Source organism: Rhea americana, unplaced genomic scaffold (genome assembly GCF_003343005.1).
Source record: "Rhea americana isolate MKP2758 unplaced genomic scaffold, rheAme1 scaffold_100, whole genome shotgun sequence".
NCBI classification, from domain to species: Eukaryota; Metazoa; Chordata; class Aves; order Rheiformes; family Rheidae; genus Rhea; species Rhea americana.
The window spans coordinates 1,716,881-1,735,456 of record NW_028185040.1 but is presented as its reverse complement, the minus strand read 5'-3'; the positions used below and the strand labels follow the sequence as shown (position 1 = coordinate 1,735,456).

At 37.2% G+C, this 18,576-nt stretch overlaps 1 protein-coding gene across 2 annotated transcripts; it reads left to right on the top strand.

Annotated features, from left to right (window-relative positions):
* The first annotated feature begins 271 nt into the window (after positions 1 to 271).
* Positions 272 to 18,259, top strand: MLH1 (mutL homolog 1). 2 transcript variants are annotated; one of them, XM_085304069.1, is made up of 20 exons: positions 272 to 438; positions 1,085 to 1,175; positions 1,319 to 1,417; positions 3,209 to 3,282; positions 4,495 to 4,567; positions 5,827 to 5,918; positions 7,129 to 7,171; positions 7,770 to 7,858; positions 9,503 to 9,615; positions 10,237 to 10,330; positions 10,947 to 11,100; positions 11,641 to 11,999; positions 12,682 to 12,830; positions 14,070 to 14,178; positions 14,924 to 14,987; positions 15,494 to 15,658; positions 16,301 to 16,393; positions 16,761 to 16,874; positions 17,424 to 17,595; positions 18,029 to 18,259. In XM_085304069.1, exons 1-19 carry the CDS (start codon positions 323 to 325, stop codon positions 17,589 to 17,591), a joined length of 2,259 nt encoding a protein of 752 aa, XP_085160195.1. In that variant the 5' UTR covers positions 272 to 322; the 3' UTR covers positions 17,592 to 17,595; positions 18,029 to 18,259. The 2 variants fall into 2 exon arrangements, with proteins under 2 accessions (XP_085160195.1, XP_085160189.1); XM_085304063.1 differs by lacking the exon at positions 18,029 to 18,259 and having other exon boundaries at positions 17,424 to 17,775.
* The last annotated feature ends 317 nt before the right edge of the window (positions 18,260 to 18,576 follow it).

The following is an 18,576-nucleotide window of genomic DNA, read 5'->3' as shown; positions in this document are numbered from 1 at the left end:
ACCCCCAAGCCCCGCCCCCCGCCGCGCCGCCAATCACAGCGGGGAACTCCGGCCACGCCCCCCCCTCGTGCAGGCGGCCTGCGCGGCCTGCGGCTCCCGCCCCCTTCTAGCCCCTCCCCGCCTTTACTTTTGCCGCGCGGAGGAAGGCGGCCGGGTGATGGGCATCCGCGTGGGCCAATGGGAGATCGGCCCGCTCGGGGTGGGCGGGGCGGGGAGGCGGGGGAGCGGCCGTTTGGCGCGAGCCTGCGGAGCGCGGTGCGCGTGTCACCTCCGCGTACTTCTCCTGCTCCGCCCCGCGGCGGGTCCCCGCCGCCCCCCTGCCATGGCGCTGATGGCCGGCGTGATCCGGCGGCTGGATGAGGCCGTGGTGAACCGCATTGCGGCCGGCGAGGTCATCCAGAGACCGGCCAACGCCATCAAGGAGATGGTGGAGAACTGGTAACGCCGCCGGGCGCGGCGGCCCGCGAGGCCGGTGCGGGGGCCCTGGGTGGCGGCGAGGGTCCCCGCACCGTGTGCGGGGAGCCGCGGGGGCGGCGGAAAAATAGCTGTGGGTGGCTGGAAGTGCTCAGGCGCCTTCCGCTCGCGCCCGGTGAATAGCACTGCGCCCAGAACTTGTTTGCTTAGCTCTGTTACTGTCTGAAGTCATTTGCTTACCTGTTTAAGTCTCAAGCTAATAATTTGAGGTGGGTTTGAGGATAAAGGCTCTCTAGGATTAAACCTGCTGCCTTTGCAGTAGTAAATATCTTGAACTGAATCAGCCGTGTGAAAACATGCAGCTGAGTGTGTCGTGTGATTTCTTAAGGGGTAAAGAATGGCCACATTGTGTTTCTTGGACTAGACATCTTTCTTCCTATTTTTCTAAATTTCTAAAATTTGTCATAATTATTGTGTGTTGTGATTTAGAATAATGTATCAGTGTTGTCAGAAGAAAAGGGAAGGAGGGGGTAAAAATTTAAGCAGAACGAATTCCAAGATGATTGAAAATTAGAGTTGAAACAAATTATTGCTTGTATAGCAATGATTTGAAATTCCATTTAAGTCATAAAGCTCTTCATTCTGTAGCATGGTTTCTTTATCTCTGCAGTTTGGATGCTAAATCTACCAGCATCCAGGTAATAGTGAAAGAAGGTGGTCTGAAGCTCATCCAGGTCCAAGATAATGGCTGTGGTATCAGGGTAAGTAACCTAAATTGATACCTCTGTGCTGATGTTTGATATTGTCACTTAAACTTTRTTTGAATTTATAAATAAGTCATTCTTATCTTGAAAAGACTTGGAAACAAAAAGTAACTTGTTATTTGCTTGTCCCTTTCACATAGAAAGAAGATCTGGACATTGTATGTGAGAGATTTACTACGAGTAAACTGCAAAAATTTGAAGACTTGGCCAGTATTTCCACATATGGTTTTAGGGGTGAGGTAAGCTCTTTGACAAGGTTTTGAAAATGTTCATTTTTTGTTGTTATCCTATTGTAGGGGGATTTAGATAGTATCTCATTCCCTGTTTGCTGAGAGAATGCCTTAGGTACAGAGATTTTTTTTAGGCCTCAAAGAAAAGGTAAGCACTGAGAAGGTGAATGAGCCACAAAGCCTGTTAGACTGAAATTGGGAGATTTTTTTTTAATAAATTGAAGAATAATAATATCAGTTAATTCTCTGCCAATGCATGTGAACAAAGAGTGAGAGAGCTTTTAAAAAGTAGCAATAGCTCTATATCTCCGTTTTATTTTAGAGAACACAAATGGTCTGCTGACTGTAGGGAAGAACATAGTACACAACTGAGCCAATTGCTGTATCTGGGACTACTAAAATCTATCTACTGCAATGTGATGGGTAAAAGTAGCTAACGAAGTTGCCACTAATGCTGTAGCCAGTAGCCATCTCCTAGACCATACTATTGGAAAATTCCTTTGTTAATGCTTTTACTGCTGGAGTTGTTCTGTAGCAATGTACAACCTGAAAAGAAAGAGGAAGTAACATGTTTTAAAACTGTTTGTGATATTTATAGTATGTGTTTTACCGCTCTTAGAAGCCTGAAGCAAAGCTAAGGAAATACATGAAGTTATGTGGTATCTATGGATAAATCACATTACTAAATTTTGGTTTATTGCTTTTGTTACTGCATTTATATGTAAAAGCTTCTAATTACAATGTGTAATGATTTGATATAGTCCTGGCACTAGAAAATTTTTGTTATGACTAGCTTTGTGGTCTGTCTTTTGTGTTACTTGATTCGATCTGAGAATGTCCTGGGAAGTCAGATTTCCTTATCTGGCTTAACGTGATCCACTGTATTCGGGCAGCATGAGTTTAGATATATTCCAAATGTGTTCTTCCTCTTTGTTGACAGTCTGTAAAACTTAACCTCTTTCTTATTTCCTTGCTATTATCCCTGATTTTTTTTTTATTGTTCCTAATTTTTTGATCACCCCAGTACTTTGAAAATACTATGTTCCAAGAAAATAATGAAATTGATATTTAAAAAAAATCAAGAAGTACATTTTGTGTTGTTTCTATAATAAGTTATAGCAGGTTCAAAGTACATGGACCACAGTCCATGGTCAGTTCTGCTTTTCCATCCACAAGACCAGCTGGACATATAATGAAGCTGAGTGTACTTGGGTGTATAAATCCTTGCATGCTCTAGAGATCAGACTCTCCTGGAGTTCCTTGCTCACACTGTTGGCTCTTTGTCTCTGCAGCCAGTGAGTCTGGTCCTGAGGCTGTGCTCACTAGACTGTATAGACCTGTACACTGACTTTTCCAAGAAAACAAATATAATAAGACCTAACTTCATAATATTACATATAGTCAAAAGAAGAACTTCGGTAGAGCTTGAGAAGTAAACAGCAAAACCATAAGGAAACCAATAAAGCCAGCTGTCTTTTAATAACACAACAGAAAGAAAAGAGCACCACTGTAATATATTTGCAAGCCCTCTTTTAAGTTATATTACACTGCTAGATACTTGCATTGTAATACAGAATGAAATGTTGGAAAAGCCAAAAGAAGGTCCTGAATAACAGTCAATATTGAAGGTATTGAAATTCATTTAAGCTTTACCAACCTGCAGTTTTCTTATAAGGGTTCTTATTATTTCATTGCAAATGATATATGAAAATCTAGTGATGATGTTTAAAGTGTGGATACTCATTCAGAAATTAATGGTTTCTTGAGCAAGGCTCACAAAGATTCTTTTTCTTTCTCTAGGCATTGGCTAGCATAAGTCATGTTGCACATGTTACTGTAACTACTAAGACTGCTGATGGAAAATGTGCATACAGGTATGCTACTTATTATATAACATTATGTAAACAGATATATTTCTCTTTTTAGTGTTCTTAGTAACATGGCTTGACATGAGACAGAAGAGGGCAGTTTATTCAGAGCGAGGGGGAAAACAGGGAATTCTGGGCATCCAGGCAGTKGCAAAAAAGGCTCCAGAAGTGAGAAAACATAGTTTGACCGTTTTTATTAACATTATTATTATTTATTTATTTTTATTCCAGACTGTAAAAGTAAGTTCTACCTAAAGCAATATATTTTAAGGAGCGGGGGGGGAGTCTAAAATGAATTCTACTTCAGTAACCAGTGTAGGGTAAACTTCTATGTTTTGCTGGATTTCTAGAAAAAATGATTTGTGTACACAGGCAGTGTGTCTTGCAGATTTCATAGGTCCTGAACACAAGATCTTACATCTTAATTTGGTATTGTAGGCAAGGTGCCTAATCCTGTTCAAAAAGGATTTTGAATATTCTCCTGAAAAACTAAACCTCTCAACATAAGCAAAAATCTGTGCCTTAACTTCTCAAATGTTTTTAAGAAAAAGTTGGAGAAAAAGGAGAGTTCTGAATTTTGAGTTGCAAAAGGTTGTGTGACTGTGATCTTTCTTGCATTAAGTGTGTAGAGGGCAAAAAAAGTATACTCTTTAAAATTATGCATCTGTATAACTTACTAAAAGAATAACATTTTGAGCATAGACAATTTTTGACCCATGTAATTGGCCAAAAGGAAGCAGATTTTATATGTACAGAGAAGAATTTCTCACTGATGTAACTGAAATGTTAAATCTAATGAAAAAAAATTATTTTTCACATCTGGACAGGTCTAACTGTAATGAAAAACAAAATACAAGAATATTACTATTACAGGAAAAGTATCAATAATCATAATATATTTAAAAACACATTTCTTGTTATCTATCCCTTTTCCTCTGCTTTTCCTCTCACCTCCTTACTGCCCCTCTGGTACTCCTGTCAAAGATGCCAGTTGTTGCAGCTAACTGTCAGTGTCCCACATCCTTTGCAGGGAGGGAGGAGTGCGATGACGGAGTTTCTTCATTCATCTTCCTTTTCTCCCCCCCCCCCCCCCCCCCCTTCACCATCTTTATTTTTGTTTCGCTTTTTTTTTTTTTTTTTTTTTTTCCCCCCCCCCCCCCCCACTCCCTTGACCAATCTAGATGTCTGATAGTCTCTTATTTTTTTTTTTCTGATTAGAGCCGCGTACAGCGATGGAAAAATTAAAGGCCCTCCAAAACCTTGTGCTGGAAACCAAGGGACTCAGATTATGGTATGTTTGTGTTCCTACTGTCTTACCCTCTCCTGCTCTCTGGTTATTGTGCTTACAGTGTTTGTTGTAAGCTTATGTTGCAAGGTGTGTGACAGTCTCACCTTATAGAATATTTTCCAAATGACCTTCTTGCATGTTTTTTTCTTTCACGCAAAGAGAACAAGGTGAATTTCAGAAGATTCTGTTTCTCCTGGGGATAGTGCAGTGATATAATATCAGAAATATTTCATAATACATGTGGGCTGTTGAAGCCTTATGGAAAATTAGGGTTGTAAGAACTAAGGAGCTTAGAGTATGGAGGACTGGTGTGTATTATACAAGCAACAGCGGGAAAATGAGAGCCAGCATCTGAAACTGCTCTTTAGCTTTCAGTGGTATCATGTTTCTACTAAACTTTGCACGTGGGTGGGAATGAGGATTATCATTAGGATTGTGAAGAATAAGGAGCTCAAACGGGAGCAGTAGGGCAAGTTGCGTGGTCCAGAACGTGGAAAGATGGAGTCTAGCATAGGCATATCTTCTGCTGGACTTGCAGTGAGATTATATGCCTGCAGACCCTGGCACGTGATCAGGATTAGATTAAGGGTGAGGATAATGAAAAGCAAGGAACTCAGAATAGGAAGGAGTGTGCATGTTGCATAGTCCAGAGTGGAAAGTGGAAGTCTGGCCTTGGAGCGTACACATACACGCACCGAACTTAGCGTGAGTCAACCTTAGATCAAGGTCTAGGGTAGGAGCTTAAAAAAGAAGCTGAACTTTATACTTCTGCATTTCTGTTTTTATCACAGAAAATAATTTGCATGTTATATAACTATTTAAATAAATAATGAAAATTAAAAATCTTAAGTTTTTAATGAAGTGAACAGTCTTGACTGCAGCAGGATTATCTATATTTTATCTGTATTTATTATTTATATTTTGTTAAAACAGTGTAATCAGGAAATGCATTGTCATCTGCAATGGAAGGAATATAATTTTTAATTTTTGAAAAGTAGGTACTTGTAGATTTTGTTGTTTTGTTTTTGTATGGAATAATACAATACTAAGGTACCAAAATAGCTGAAAAACGTGTCTCTAGAGTTGAATTTTGTGAAGTGAACCTAAGCAGATTAGGAGTAAATCAAACATGGATGCTTTATAAATAAAAATACTATCAGAACAATTTTGTAAGTACTTATTAGGAAGATGGATTTAAATGAATTGCACAGTGATAGAAGGCTTAAAATTTGAATTTTTAATTGTAATCTTTTTCTCTACAGGTTGAAGACCTTTTTTATAATGTAAATACAAGAAGGAAAGCTTTAAAAAATCCAAGTGAAGAGTATGCAAAAATACTGGAAGTTGTTAGCAGGTAATCTGAAAGAGAGGCTCAATTTTTTTCTAAAGCCAAGTAGAGCATTGGCATTTGGGGAGGAACTGGCATATGTGTGGGTTTTTGTTTGTTAGTTTTTAAAGTATTTGTTAGTGTATGATATTAGATAACAGTCCAATTAGATAAACAAAATCCAGAAGAGAAACTGTGTAGTCAGTTTGTTGCTATTAGCAAGAATTCCAGCAAATCGAGCCTTGAGTGAGTGAACTCTAAATGAACTTGGGCTGAAAAGGATCCAAAACCATCCAAAAACATTTGAGATTTAGCTGAATATGAATAAGCTGAACAACAATTTCACTTTCTCCCCCCCCAAAATTCAATTCAGCTATGAGATGTAATGTTCTCTTGCTGGGTCACTGATTCAGGCATCTTTGGCATGTGAAGAGACTTGCAAACAGGATCTACACAACCAGAAAAAACTTTACACTTACAGTAAACAAAAAAGATACCATAGTGTCTTGTTACTCTTTGCTATGTATTAACATACTCCCCTGGTAAGATACTGGAGAGTCTTTACTAGCCAGGCAGGCACGGTCAGGAGGTGAAGAGTTGGCTTCCACTGCTCCATGGATGGCTGATTTGCAGCCTTGCTGAGTGTCTGTCTACCAACTGGCTGCTTGCTTCCCCCTGCCCCCCATTAGGATTTTCTTTTTTTTTTTTTTTTCTTTAATGTTCATTTTCTTCTCTTGAATTCTGATCTACTCACTGTCCCCATTGCAACAATCTAACCTCTGTCTGCATTTTCACCTTCCTTGTCTTGCCTGCTACTTTGTGTTCTTTCTCACAACCTAGCCATTTCTCTGGAAGTCTGTGCCAAGGATGAGCGGCTGTGCTGTATCAAAACTAGGCCTTGGATCGCACACAGCTGACCTTGAGGGGGAGGGGAACTCGGAGGAGGCAGGCCAGCCTTTTTTCAGATCCTTCTCTATAGAAGCTGAGAGTTGAATCTGTTTTACTGAAGAGGTTTTGCTGTTCTTGTTAAGCCTGTGAAATTAAATTGAAATAATTAGATCTATATGGTTTGGATTAGGTTTGGGTTTTTTTCTGAGAAATAACCTAAGGTGATCCTTGAACTTTGTATTATTTCAGCTAGTTATAAATGAATTGCCCATGTTACTGGTCACTTTTGAGTGTTCAGGGGAAGTAACCTATTCTTTCACATATGGCACTCTTTTTGTCTCTGTCTCAGGTATGCCATCCATAACTCAGGCATCAGCTTTTCAGTTAAAAAGGTATGTAAAGTGTCTCTAACTTCATATTTATATGAAAGTGTCAGAAAAGTTCWGTGTTGTAATGCATCTTTTGCAATGGGATTAGTCTATAGAGCCATCCCTTGTACTGAAATATTGAAGTGTGTTTTGCAGTTTGGATACAAAACACGTCAATTAAAAGTAAACACGATAAAAAGTGATTGTCAGGAGTTTGGAGTTTTCTATGTTGCCAGTGTTTTGTTTTGTTTTAGTTCTATGAGCTGTTTCAAACTGTTCTTGAAGTTCTGGTTACAAACAGCTGTATGAAAGAAGGTGGGGCAGAGTACCTTTGGTCTTGGTCTGTGGCATTCTTGATATTTATTTACTGAAGTGCTTGTATTCCTCACTTTCAAAGGTGGGTTATTAGCCCAATGGACCATGCACCTGGTGTGATCTATCAATTATTGTATTTCTATACTGTTTACCACCTATTGTTTTTTTTCTCTGAACACAAATAAGTAAATAATAAGACAAAATTTCAAAAAAGTTRTGCATTTTTGTTAGAAATGCATATTGTTGTGTTTAATGTATCTCTGAAAATTTCAGCCAGAACTGTGATGCTCATTTCTGCTCTCTGTAGCAAGGTGATACTGTGTCAGATGTTAGAACCTTATCAAATGCCTCAACAGTGGATAATATCAGGTCCATTTTTGGAAATGCTGTTAGCAGGTACGTTGACCATCAGTTTTCATTTTGACACGATGCTAACCTAACCTTSCTATCCCTTCTCTTCTTAAAGAACACAGACTGTGCTAACTTTACATGTATTTGCTGTGAAATGAACTATAGAGAAGAAGAAATGTTGCYGTAATAGATTGCCCTCTCTTGCCTTGTAGAATGTGTGGCAATTTTTTTTTTTCTTTAATCAAAGTACAAGGGGGAGTAGTAATGTGAGTATCTGATCTTTCCTTTAATGCACTGAAAGGGAACCATCTGCTTGTAGTTTTCCATGTACTAATTTAGAAAGATAACACAGGTCCAGCTTGCTCTACAAGTTCCTAATCTCCCGCTATGCTGTGAAAATGTTACCTCTTCTTACTGCAATCTGCTGTTTGATAAATTTCAAAGTGTTCTAGAACTTACTTCTCTGAAATTTTAGTTTTTAATGCTTTGACAAAAGCAATGTGAGCTGAAGCTGAATAAACCAATAAGAAAAGCTGAAAACAAACACACATAACCCATCCTATTTCCTAAACTTTATCCGTAGCGTTAGAAAGAATTCTCTCTTTATAATATATTAATCTGGGAAGAGTTCATAGAACAGGCTTATTGAATGAATTTCTCTGAGGTCTCCCATGAATACTTAGGTGCCAGTTTGATTCAGTTACTAAAATCACAGTTCACATGTAAAGAATTCAACTTTCAATAGACGAAAACACCTTTAGAAAATGCAGCAAAGTAAAAAGGCTATTTAGCAATAAGGTCTGCAATATTGTCAATATTGTTCATGTTTTTGTTACACATTTGATTTTGTTTGCAAATAATACTTGCTTGATGCAGCTTTTCATTCACACAGTCCTGCATAAATTGTCCATCTCAATTAAATTTTTTTAAAATCAAGTGTAACCTTTATTCTGCCCAATTTCAAATGTTGTTAAACCTAGATTATTATTTACACTTAAAAAATGAACACAACTAAAAATTGAAGTCTGAATATACAGAGATTTAATTTGAAATAAGTAGTCTATAAGCCTTTAATTTTAAAATTTAGCATAATACCTTGCTAGATAGTTGTACTCATAAATTACCAAAGTCTGATCAGATTTTCCTAAATAATACATCACAAAAATCATGTGAACTATGAAGATTTTTCTTGGTAGGATCTGTACATGTGAGAAGAAAAAAGATTTTTTTTTTTTTATGTGACTTCTTAATAACCCATTTATAAATATTAAACTGGTAAAAGTGGACACAACAGGTCAAGAAAAAGATGACCTTCTCTGGGCTGCTGGCAAGTTTGAAGTGTCTGTGTCTGCCACTCTCAGTGACTGAAACTGACAGTTCTAATGTGATATATTCAGGTATTAAAAAGATATTCTATATGGTTTTGTAGACTCTAATCATACTGTATTACTGTTTTATATTTACGTAGGGAGAGATAAGCAAGAAAAAATGCAATTGGTGTTTTATTATTTTTGTATTTTAAATAATTTTATGGATCGGCATAGAATGTATAAACTCTAAAACAATTTTAGTGCTTTCTTTAACAGAAACATAAATGAAATACATAACAATGTATTCCTACTTGTAAGTAACATGACTGAAATTTATATAAACAAAATAATCTTTTTTTTTCTGTAAAACTGTCAATAGAGAACTGATAGAAGTGGGCTGTGAAGATGCAAGCTTGGCCTTTAAAATGAAAGGTTACATAACAAATGCAAACTACTCTGTGAAGAAATGTATATTTTTACTCTTCATAAACCGTAAGTTTTTTTTTTTTAAAAAAAGGCATGTTATAGAGTTGTATGTTGCTTGCATAAGAATCAGAACAACAAAATCCGTTTCTCTCTAGAGAACTACAAAAACTTTCCAAGTATTTACCCTTCAGTGTTTTTCAAGAAAGTTTATATTACAGTTCATATATAGATCTTAAAAAAAAGAAAAAGGTTTTTCTATTTGCAATGTGGGTCATATTTCATACTCTAAAATGCTGAAGAGCTGGGCCAGCTGAGACTGGACCTAAAGAAATTCAAACCTATGGAGTGTCAAGGTTATGGTTGCAGCAACAGTGGCATGGGATGCACCAATCTAGACTGTACCAATTAATGAAAAGGTAGGTTTTTTATTCCAATTTTAGCACACCTTTGAAAAGTGATTCTAAATGTAAAAAACAATCAATCAAAAAACAAACAAAAAAAAMCCCACCACTAAAACAACATTGCCTATTCCTGGTTTTATTTTAAGATATCTAGAGAAAAAAAGAGGTACAATGGATGCCTTTTGAAGGTGCAGTGCATGAAGATTCTGGTCTAAATGAATTGTTAGTTGTTAGCAGTGTATTTCAGTGGTGTGGTCTGAATGTAGCATTCTGTTCTTTGTTTCAGATCGACTGGTAGAGTCAACTGCTTTGCGGAAAGCCATAGAAACTGTCTATGCTGCTTATTTACCAAAAAGTACGCATCCGTTCCTATACTTAAGGTAAAGTAGTAGAAAAATGTGGCCTTTTAATGCTATCTTGTAGGGTGTAGCAGGAGTGAGTAGGTTTAAAAAGCTGTTGGTATCCCTGATGGTAGTGTTAAGGATCCCATTGAGGTAGTTTATTGCCAAATAGRAGATAATTCACTATGTATGTTTAATATTAGGAAGATCATATTAAAAAAAATCTTAAAAAAAGAAGGCCTGATTTTCAGAAGTGGTGAGCACCTACAATTTCAGTTTAAATCCTTTGACATCATAGATTAGGAAAGTTAGTTACACTAGGAATAAAGCAGAGCTTTTTCAACCGGTCAGGTCTCTTATTCCAAATCAACATCTTCCCTTGCTAGGATTTATATTGTGTTCTGGAGGAACACAATACTGTACTACTGTTTTTGTAGTAGTAGAGTGGAGAACATTATTTAAGCTTAGCTATGTTGACTGATTTTTGAATCAATTCTTCAACTAAACAATATCTGACTGCAGATTTCAGGATTGTTTTGGCTTCATTGCGTGGAGTCATGGCCCTAGTTCTGATGAATCTTGCACTGAAATGATTAGTGCCCTCTCTGCTATGCATGGGAAATTCTGGGTTAGCTTCTTTTAAAATGTTTTGCAGTCTGGAAATAGCTCCTCAGAATGTAGATGTGAATGTGCATCCTACAAAACATGAAGTCCATTTCCTTCATGAGGATAGTATTCTAGAGCRTGTGCAGCAACATGTAGAGAGCAAGTTATTGGGCTCTAATTCTTCACGGATGTACTTCACCCAGGTGAGAACACGTTTCAAGTGACTAGAACGCTGCATTGTGTTAACAGCGATCATTTTTGCTCTGTTCAAGAGTACAATCTAGGCAGTAATTGATAACTATCAGTGTTATACTGGTAGTTTCAAATCTTTGCTCTGTACTCAAGTTGCTTTAATATACCAGTGTTGGTGATAAGGCAGTAAACTTACTGGAAAAAAAAAAGTGAATGAAGATATTTAATAAAAAACCTCCGTAGCATCTATGTATAGTATGAGAATTATAACCATTATAACTTTTAAAAAACAAGTTTTATTGTGCTTGTTGACATTAAAGATTTTTGTCTTTGAGTCAAGGTGATGTTCATTAATGATGATTTCCTTACGTGCCAAGATGATGACATTCATCCTATGTAGATAGGAGCACAGTACTGCGTGTGAGCGGTTGACATGGTGTCTGCGCAATTTGAATGTTACCCGCCTGTGCGCAGTGAGATGCTGTGAGAAGTTGGCTGGTCTTTGGTTTGTGCTGAATCTCTACTCTTCTCTCTTCCATATCCGGATGAAGACATTGCTGCCGGGGGCTGAATGTTCTTCCAGTGAGGTAGTAAAATCAGCAGCAAACTCTGCTGCGACTACCAAAGGAACGAGTGATAAAGTTTATGCGCACCAGATGGTCCGCACCGATTCCAGAGAGCAAAAGCTGGATGCTTTTCTTCAGCCAGTGAACAACCCACTAAGCACAGGCCCCACAGAAGTGACAGCAGAGGACAGCGTGGGACTCCCTGAGGGCACAGTCAGGCCACAAGATGCTGAAATGGAAGATGTCAGTGATGCAGCTGAACTCGCTGGTGCTCAGAGGGACACAGTGACAGCTGGGGGCCTGAGTGAGGGTAGAGACTTGCCTCCAGAAACAGTGCCTGCTCGGTAAGTCTCATCTTTGCTGAATATGGAATATTACCTATTCATTTCGTGGCACTACCATCAAAGAAATCGTATATTTCATTTGTGAGTCATACATTACATAACTCATGGTAAGTTCCATAAATGGAATGGGAGATTCTGTGTGTATYGGAAGGTAGGAAACTAAATAATGACATTAACTTTAGTTTAGGGAGGTCATATTAGTCTATTTGTATGCTYCCTTTTGTGGGGGAGTAGAATATATATCATTGAATTTTTCAGACAATATCCTAGTAAAGGTAAAAGTCCTATGGTCTTTTTTAGCTCTTGAAGAGAAATGTTGTGAGAGGCCAAAGTCATTTGAGAGAGTCTGATTTCTTTTTTCCTAATATTGCAGGAAAAAAAAGTCCCTTAGAAATAACAGAATTTTGTGATGTGTTCTTTTGAGTCTGATTGGCTTGATGCTTAAGCAATAGGCATATCTGATGCATTCAGTATTAAAGAAAAGTCWTAAATTCCCTTGTGAACTACCATTTTCTAACAAATTGTGCCTGGGAAGTACAACGAAAGTGTCTTTCCTTCTGAGAAGCTTTGGGAAGCTTTCTGCATTTCCTTTGTTAATGTAGAGCCTCTGAATTGACCATTCCATCCGCTGAGCATGTGATAAAAGAATAGAACATAATTCCTTTTTATTTCCTTATTGCAGAAAGAGACCACGCGAAGACATTGATGTAGAAATGGAGAAAGAGGATAATAGAAAGGAAATGACTGCTGCCTGCACCCCAAGAAGAAGAATTATCAACTTGACCAGTGTGTTGACCCTCCAGGAGGAAATTAGTAACCAGGCGCATGCAGGTAAGCAGTTATCTTGTTCCCCAAGGTTACTCTTGCCTTGACAATTAAATATGTTTGCTTGGATTGATGAGGAAAAGAAAAAACGTTAAAAACATGGCCACACTAGCCCACTGCTGTAAGCAAGCTTTTAACAAAAAAGTTTGTTAATACTCTGAACAGACAGCTGCTAAGTGGTATGAGCTATACTGGACTGGTTTTGAATTTCAGTATAATGTATTAGTAAATATGTTTTATATACTCTAAACAGTTTGCACAGTAACTTGCATTGTAACTAATAATCCCTTAAAATTGTTGTTTCAAAAGCTGAGTTATTTTGTAACTTTCAAACTGAAATGTCAGTTATATGTTCACTACCAAAATTTTGCTTGTTTGATTCTGAAATAGTTTATAAGGAAAACTTAATAAAGGATTAGGCTTGATCAGGTTTTCATTTACTACTTTTACTCAYCATTTTTGTTTGGATCTGTCGCACTTTCATGAAAGAAGTTCACGAGTGACTGGTGAAATATTCTTAGTCTTGATAAGAGTTACTGTGGAGAAAGGTGAAAGGTTACTAGGGTTGTTTGCTGTTAATTTTTCAGTTGCCATAAGAGTCCTATTGAGTCACATAATCCAGTATTTTCCAGTTAGGTCAAATGCTGGGAATGATCTTCTGTGTGTGTAGTTGTCCTGGTTGCATCTTTTGTGGACTGGCTAAAATGGACTTTTAATATGGAATCTCACTTCTCAAATGGATTTTTTTTTTTTATTTTTTTATTTTAATAAATGAGAAGGCCAGAAATTTATTTGGGGAAAGCAAAAAAATTATGGACTTAATCTGCCACATTCCAAAATCTAGTCTGGCTATTATATTTTGTTTAAAGGTTGTTCTACATCTGCAGTTTTCTGTTAAGTATGTCTGTAAGCCCTTACTAATCTCTTGCCAGAAACTGCTCCAGAAAGTCATGCTATTCAAGTCAAATACAGAGATTTTGATAATCTTTCTCATTTGTGCTTTAATATGTACAACTATATGCATATTCACACAGATGATTACGATTGCAAAACATATACTGATAGTTGGTAATACAGGCCTATTTTAGAAGCAGGTGTATAGTAGTGCAGTACCTGAACAGTAGTCTGAGACTTTCATATTAGAAAGACACGTTACAAACCGGTCAAACAAATCAATCTGGCCAGGGTTGATGCTGGAGTTGGGGATTTATGGACTTTTTTATTTTTACTTTTTTATTGTTTCAGGTCTTCAAGAGATGCTACACAATCACTCATTCGTTGGCTGTGTCAGTCCTCAGTGGGCTCTGGCACAATATCAGACAAAACTGTATCTTCTCAATACAACAAAACTCAGGTAAAGAAGCTACTTGATTTGCCAGCAGTTGAAATAGCTCTCACTACCAAAGTAGTTAGAAGGGAGAAGGAAATGACAGAAAAACAAAAAACATTCTCTTGTCACCTATGCAAAAAATTGTGAGGCTAAGAATTAAGCAATCAGTTCAGAAAGTGGAAACAGAGCTGGCAAGCTTGTGAAAAGTTGCAGAGCATCAGCATCATCAAAATGCCAGCTACTGTCCTGTGCGTTCAAAAACTGGTGTAATGGAGAAATTTTACGTGCTTCATGATTGTCTGTGGCAGATTGTGCAAATGTGAGCAAGCAGAGGTTTCAGAAATATCCATGATGTATCCACTTGGATTTATGCAATCTGCAGGACATAATGGCAATGAAGTTGGTATTTTTGTAGGCACAATCTTCAAAACTGTGCCAGTTACAAAGTTTTAGATAGATGAGTATCAATTATTTCCAAGCTCCAGTGCATTTCTTGCAATGCAGCAAAGGAGTAAAGAGGTTTAAACACAGTGTACCTGGGAATAAATTGAYAGTGGCAGCAGGCTAATGTAATGTTTCTGCACCAATATGGGTCAGAAACCAAGAAACAGATTTAGGGTGTACATGAGCATCTTAAACTGTTTAGTTAAAGAAAGATGTTTGTTAATATGAATGGACATCTCTGATGTTCCCAAGGTGACCTTACCTTTCCTTTTTAAAATACATACCTTGAACATACCATATAACTAACTCTTTTACTTTGATTTAGCCAAGAACTCTTCTACCAGATACTTATTTATGACTTTGCAAACTTTGGAGTCTTAAGGTTGTCTGTGAGTATCAAGCCTATTTATTTTTTTTTCCAGACTCGTTTATAGTGTTTTTTTTTTTTTTTTTTTTTTTTTTTTTTTTTTTTTTTTTTTTTTTTTTTTNACTGCGAGATTGATATTTCCTTTAGGCTAGTATAATGTAGCAAATACTGTTTACAGTTTTGTAGCTACTGTTGTGAGCTGTGATACTGGCCCTATGTTGTTAGCCTCATTTCTGGCTATTCACCACCTTTTGTTCCTTGTTGTACTGGGACAAATAATCAATTTTAATGCATAACCTATCTTTATCAGAAATATATCAGAAAAGCACTTTACCAAACCACAGACTCTACAGAATCCTATCGGTAAGAAATCAGTTTGTTTGTGTTTTGTTTAGAAGTGGTTAGGATACACAGAACCTACCCTGTTTGTAGGCCAGAGACAGATTATATTTAAAGGAAGAAACGGAGTTTAAGGGGTGGAAGGAGCTTTGTGATGATAAACAACAATTTTGCCTTCTCCACTTTTAGGAGCCAGCTCCTTTATTTGAGCTTTCAATGCTCGCTTTAGAGGACCCTGAAAGTGGCTGGACAGAAGAAGATGGCCCAAAGGAAGGGCTAGCCGAGTACATTGTTGAATTTCTGAAAAAGAAGACTGAAATGCTGAAAGATTATTTCTCTCTTGAAATTGATGAGGTGACTGTTATTACCTCTCACAGTAAACTATGTTAGATGTTGGCAATAGGTAACTGCAATAGYTTGCTTGCTTCAGAAATAATCCTGAGCTGGTGAAGTACCATCAGTTGAGAACCAACTCCAGTGAGAGACTGAGGTAGCTGTTTCCTTTCATTCAAAATGCTCAGGGCTCATGCRGCTTTTGGAAGGTAGCTCCACAGAAGTTTATATTTAAATTATATTAAAAAAAAAAAAAAACACCTTACTGCACCCCTTGTTTTAGACAAAACAGAACAGCTTCAAGTGTTCTATTTCCCAAAATCTCACTCAACTCTGATGTTCTTCTAGGAAGTGGAAGTTGTGTGTTTAGTCTCTTGAGGTAGAGAAGAGCCTTGACTTCAGGTCTCCCTGACCTGGATGGTCTAAATCCAGGCCTCTGAGTTTTAAAAACAACAGACCACAACACCACCAACACCCCCCACCACTACACTCTGTGATATTTGCCCAGAACCAGACTATTYAAATTTGTAATTTCAGTTACCATTAAGGATCACTAAGTTTGGATAAAAGTACAAAAAGCTGTTTTATAATAAGTTTTGATGTATCTGCTGTAAGAAGGAATACTTTTTTCCTTTTTACTAAAGCAGCAGTGTTGCATTACAGGAAGGAAACCTTACAGGATTACCACTTCTGATAGACAACTATGTTCCCCCATTGGAAGGGCTACCACTGTTTATCCTTCGCTTGGCCACAGAGGTATGTTTTCTTAATAAAAAAAAGTTTGTTTATTTTATTTAGGAAATAATGAAGTGATTCAAATTAACTTCTAGTAAGTAAGTTATGTAGGGAAGGCTGGAATTGGTTTAAATGTACAGTTACGTACTTAACCCATTACTGTAGTTACTTATCAGTTATACTTTTGCTTCTGCAGTCAACTGTTAACCAGATGAGAAGAGCTAGTCACTTGAAAGCATTCATTTCTATCTATCTTGTTTCTGTTYCTTTACGTTACCAGCACAAAACCAGCCAAAAGATGATTATTAATTTTTCATATTAAGATTTTTTTTTATCAAGTCCCTTAACTGCTGCCCAGACTTTAAGTAGCTTTTCTTTATTGTAACAGGTAAACTGGGATGAAGAAAAGGAATGTTTTGAAAGCCTGAGTAAAGAATTAGCCATCTTCTACTCCATTAGAAAGCAATATATAATAGATGAATCCAACCTGACAAACTCTCAGGTACAAGAATCCTTAAGTAGTCATATGAACAAACAATTAATCAACAATTTTTTTAAACTATAGACTTCTAGTTCCAACTGTACTTTCAGCAAAGTGAATCAAGTAGTAGGGCAGCAGGATTCTGAAAGAATACAATTTTTCAGGTAATCTAAGCCATCTGTATATAGAGAGAACCTTGTAGTATTGTGTATTGTAGTGTATGCAGTATTACAATWGCCCTTGGCCTCTTAGTTTGGAATACATTTTTATCCTATAGAAATGCATCCTAGCTCAGCACATTAAAGAGGCAAATATACTTACAGATGTAGTCTGGTTATGGAAAGTATCTGAGTATCTGTTTAACTGTTCAGTCAAGTTAGCTAATTCTGCAAGCGCTACCACTAAAACAGTTTCCCAGAGCTTTAACTTGACTGTATAAAACAAACTCTTTCTCTAATACTACAAGAACTTGTATAATGATCTTTAGACTCTCATAATAATGTTGAAGAACTGCTCTCCTTTAGTGAAAGAGAATGAGTTGTTTGTCTTCCTCTGCTTCCTGTATTTCAGAATGAAGACTCTGACTCTGGTTCAACAACATGGAAATGGACTGTGGAACACATAGTTTACAAAGCTTTTAGGACTCATCTTTTGCCTCCTAAGTACCTCACTGAAGATGGCAACATTCTGCAGCTTGCTAACCTGCCTGACCTGTATAAAGTYTTTGAGAGATGTTGAGCAGGTAGCWAGACAGACTTGTGTCTACATAAAAAGCATTCATTTTATATTTATTTATTGGGTAAAGGATAGAACTGGAATCTCAACTGGAAAAAAAGTATTTATACTGACTTGATAGCAGACAAAGGGTTTATTTTCCTTCCATTGGTTAAAGAATAATAAATTTTAGCTATGTCTAAACACAGCTGAAGTTCATAAACTGAAGAATAAAATCTGTTTTCARTCTGAGTATGAATCTGCCATTGCAGGAAATGAATTGCGTTAAGTGATCTTGAAAAGAGCTAGGGCTTTAGSTTAATTGAAGTTTTATTGCTATTAGAAAGCAATGAGTTACTTACCTGTACTTGTTTCAGAATGACTGCTTTAGGATAGTATCTGCAGTACCTGTATGACAGTATGTAAACAGATGTAAGGCACTTAATCATTTTATATTACAGGGCTAGTGACTGTGGTATTTCAGAACTCTGCCCTGCATTTTGAAATCATCCCTTTCAACCAAGGATTCCAAAAATAAAAACAAGAGTCCTATGACTGATAACAAGTGACTATATATAAACAAGATAATGCATTTCAAAGAACAGTTACAAATGACAACTGATTGCTGGCTCCTGGGTCAGAGATTTTTTTTTTTCTTGCTAGAAAAAAACCACCCCACACTCAAACTTTAACTTGACTCYTGACCCTTCCTGAGGCTGTATAAGAGTCCTGGAATATCACAGATATTGTCACAACAAGGCTGTCAGAGAAAACATCATTCAGGAGCATGTTCCAGTCTCAATTGTGCACTTAACAGGAAGTGAATTAGAAGTGAACTATATGCCATATAAGAAGAGGCATTAGCAGAGGTTTTGTCCTCCCCCACATGAATTTTCTCCAAAACTCCAAAGTATCCCTTATCCTCAGAATACACAGCTTAAAAACAATGAATCAAGACCCTCATGGTTTCTTCTAAACAAGTATGCAAAGTGAACAGGCAGAGTTTAAC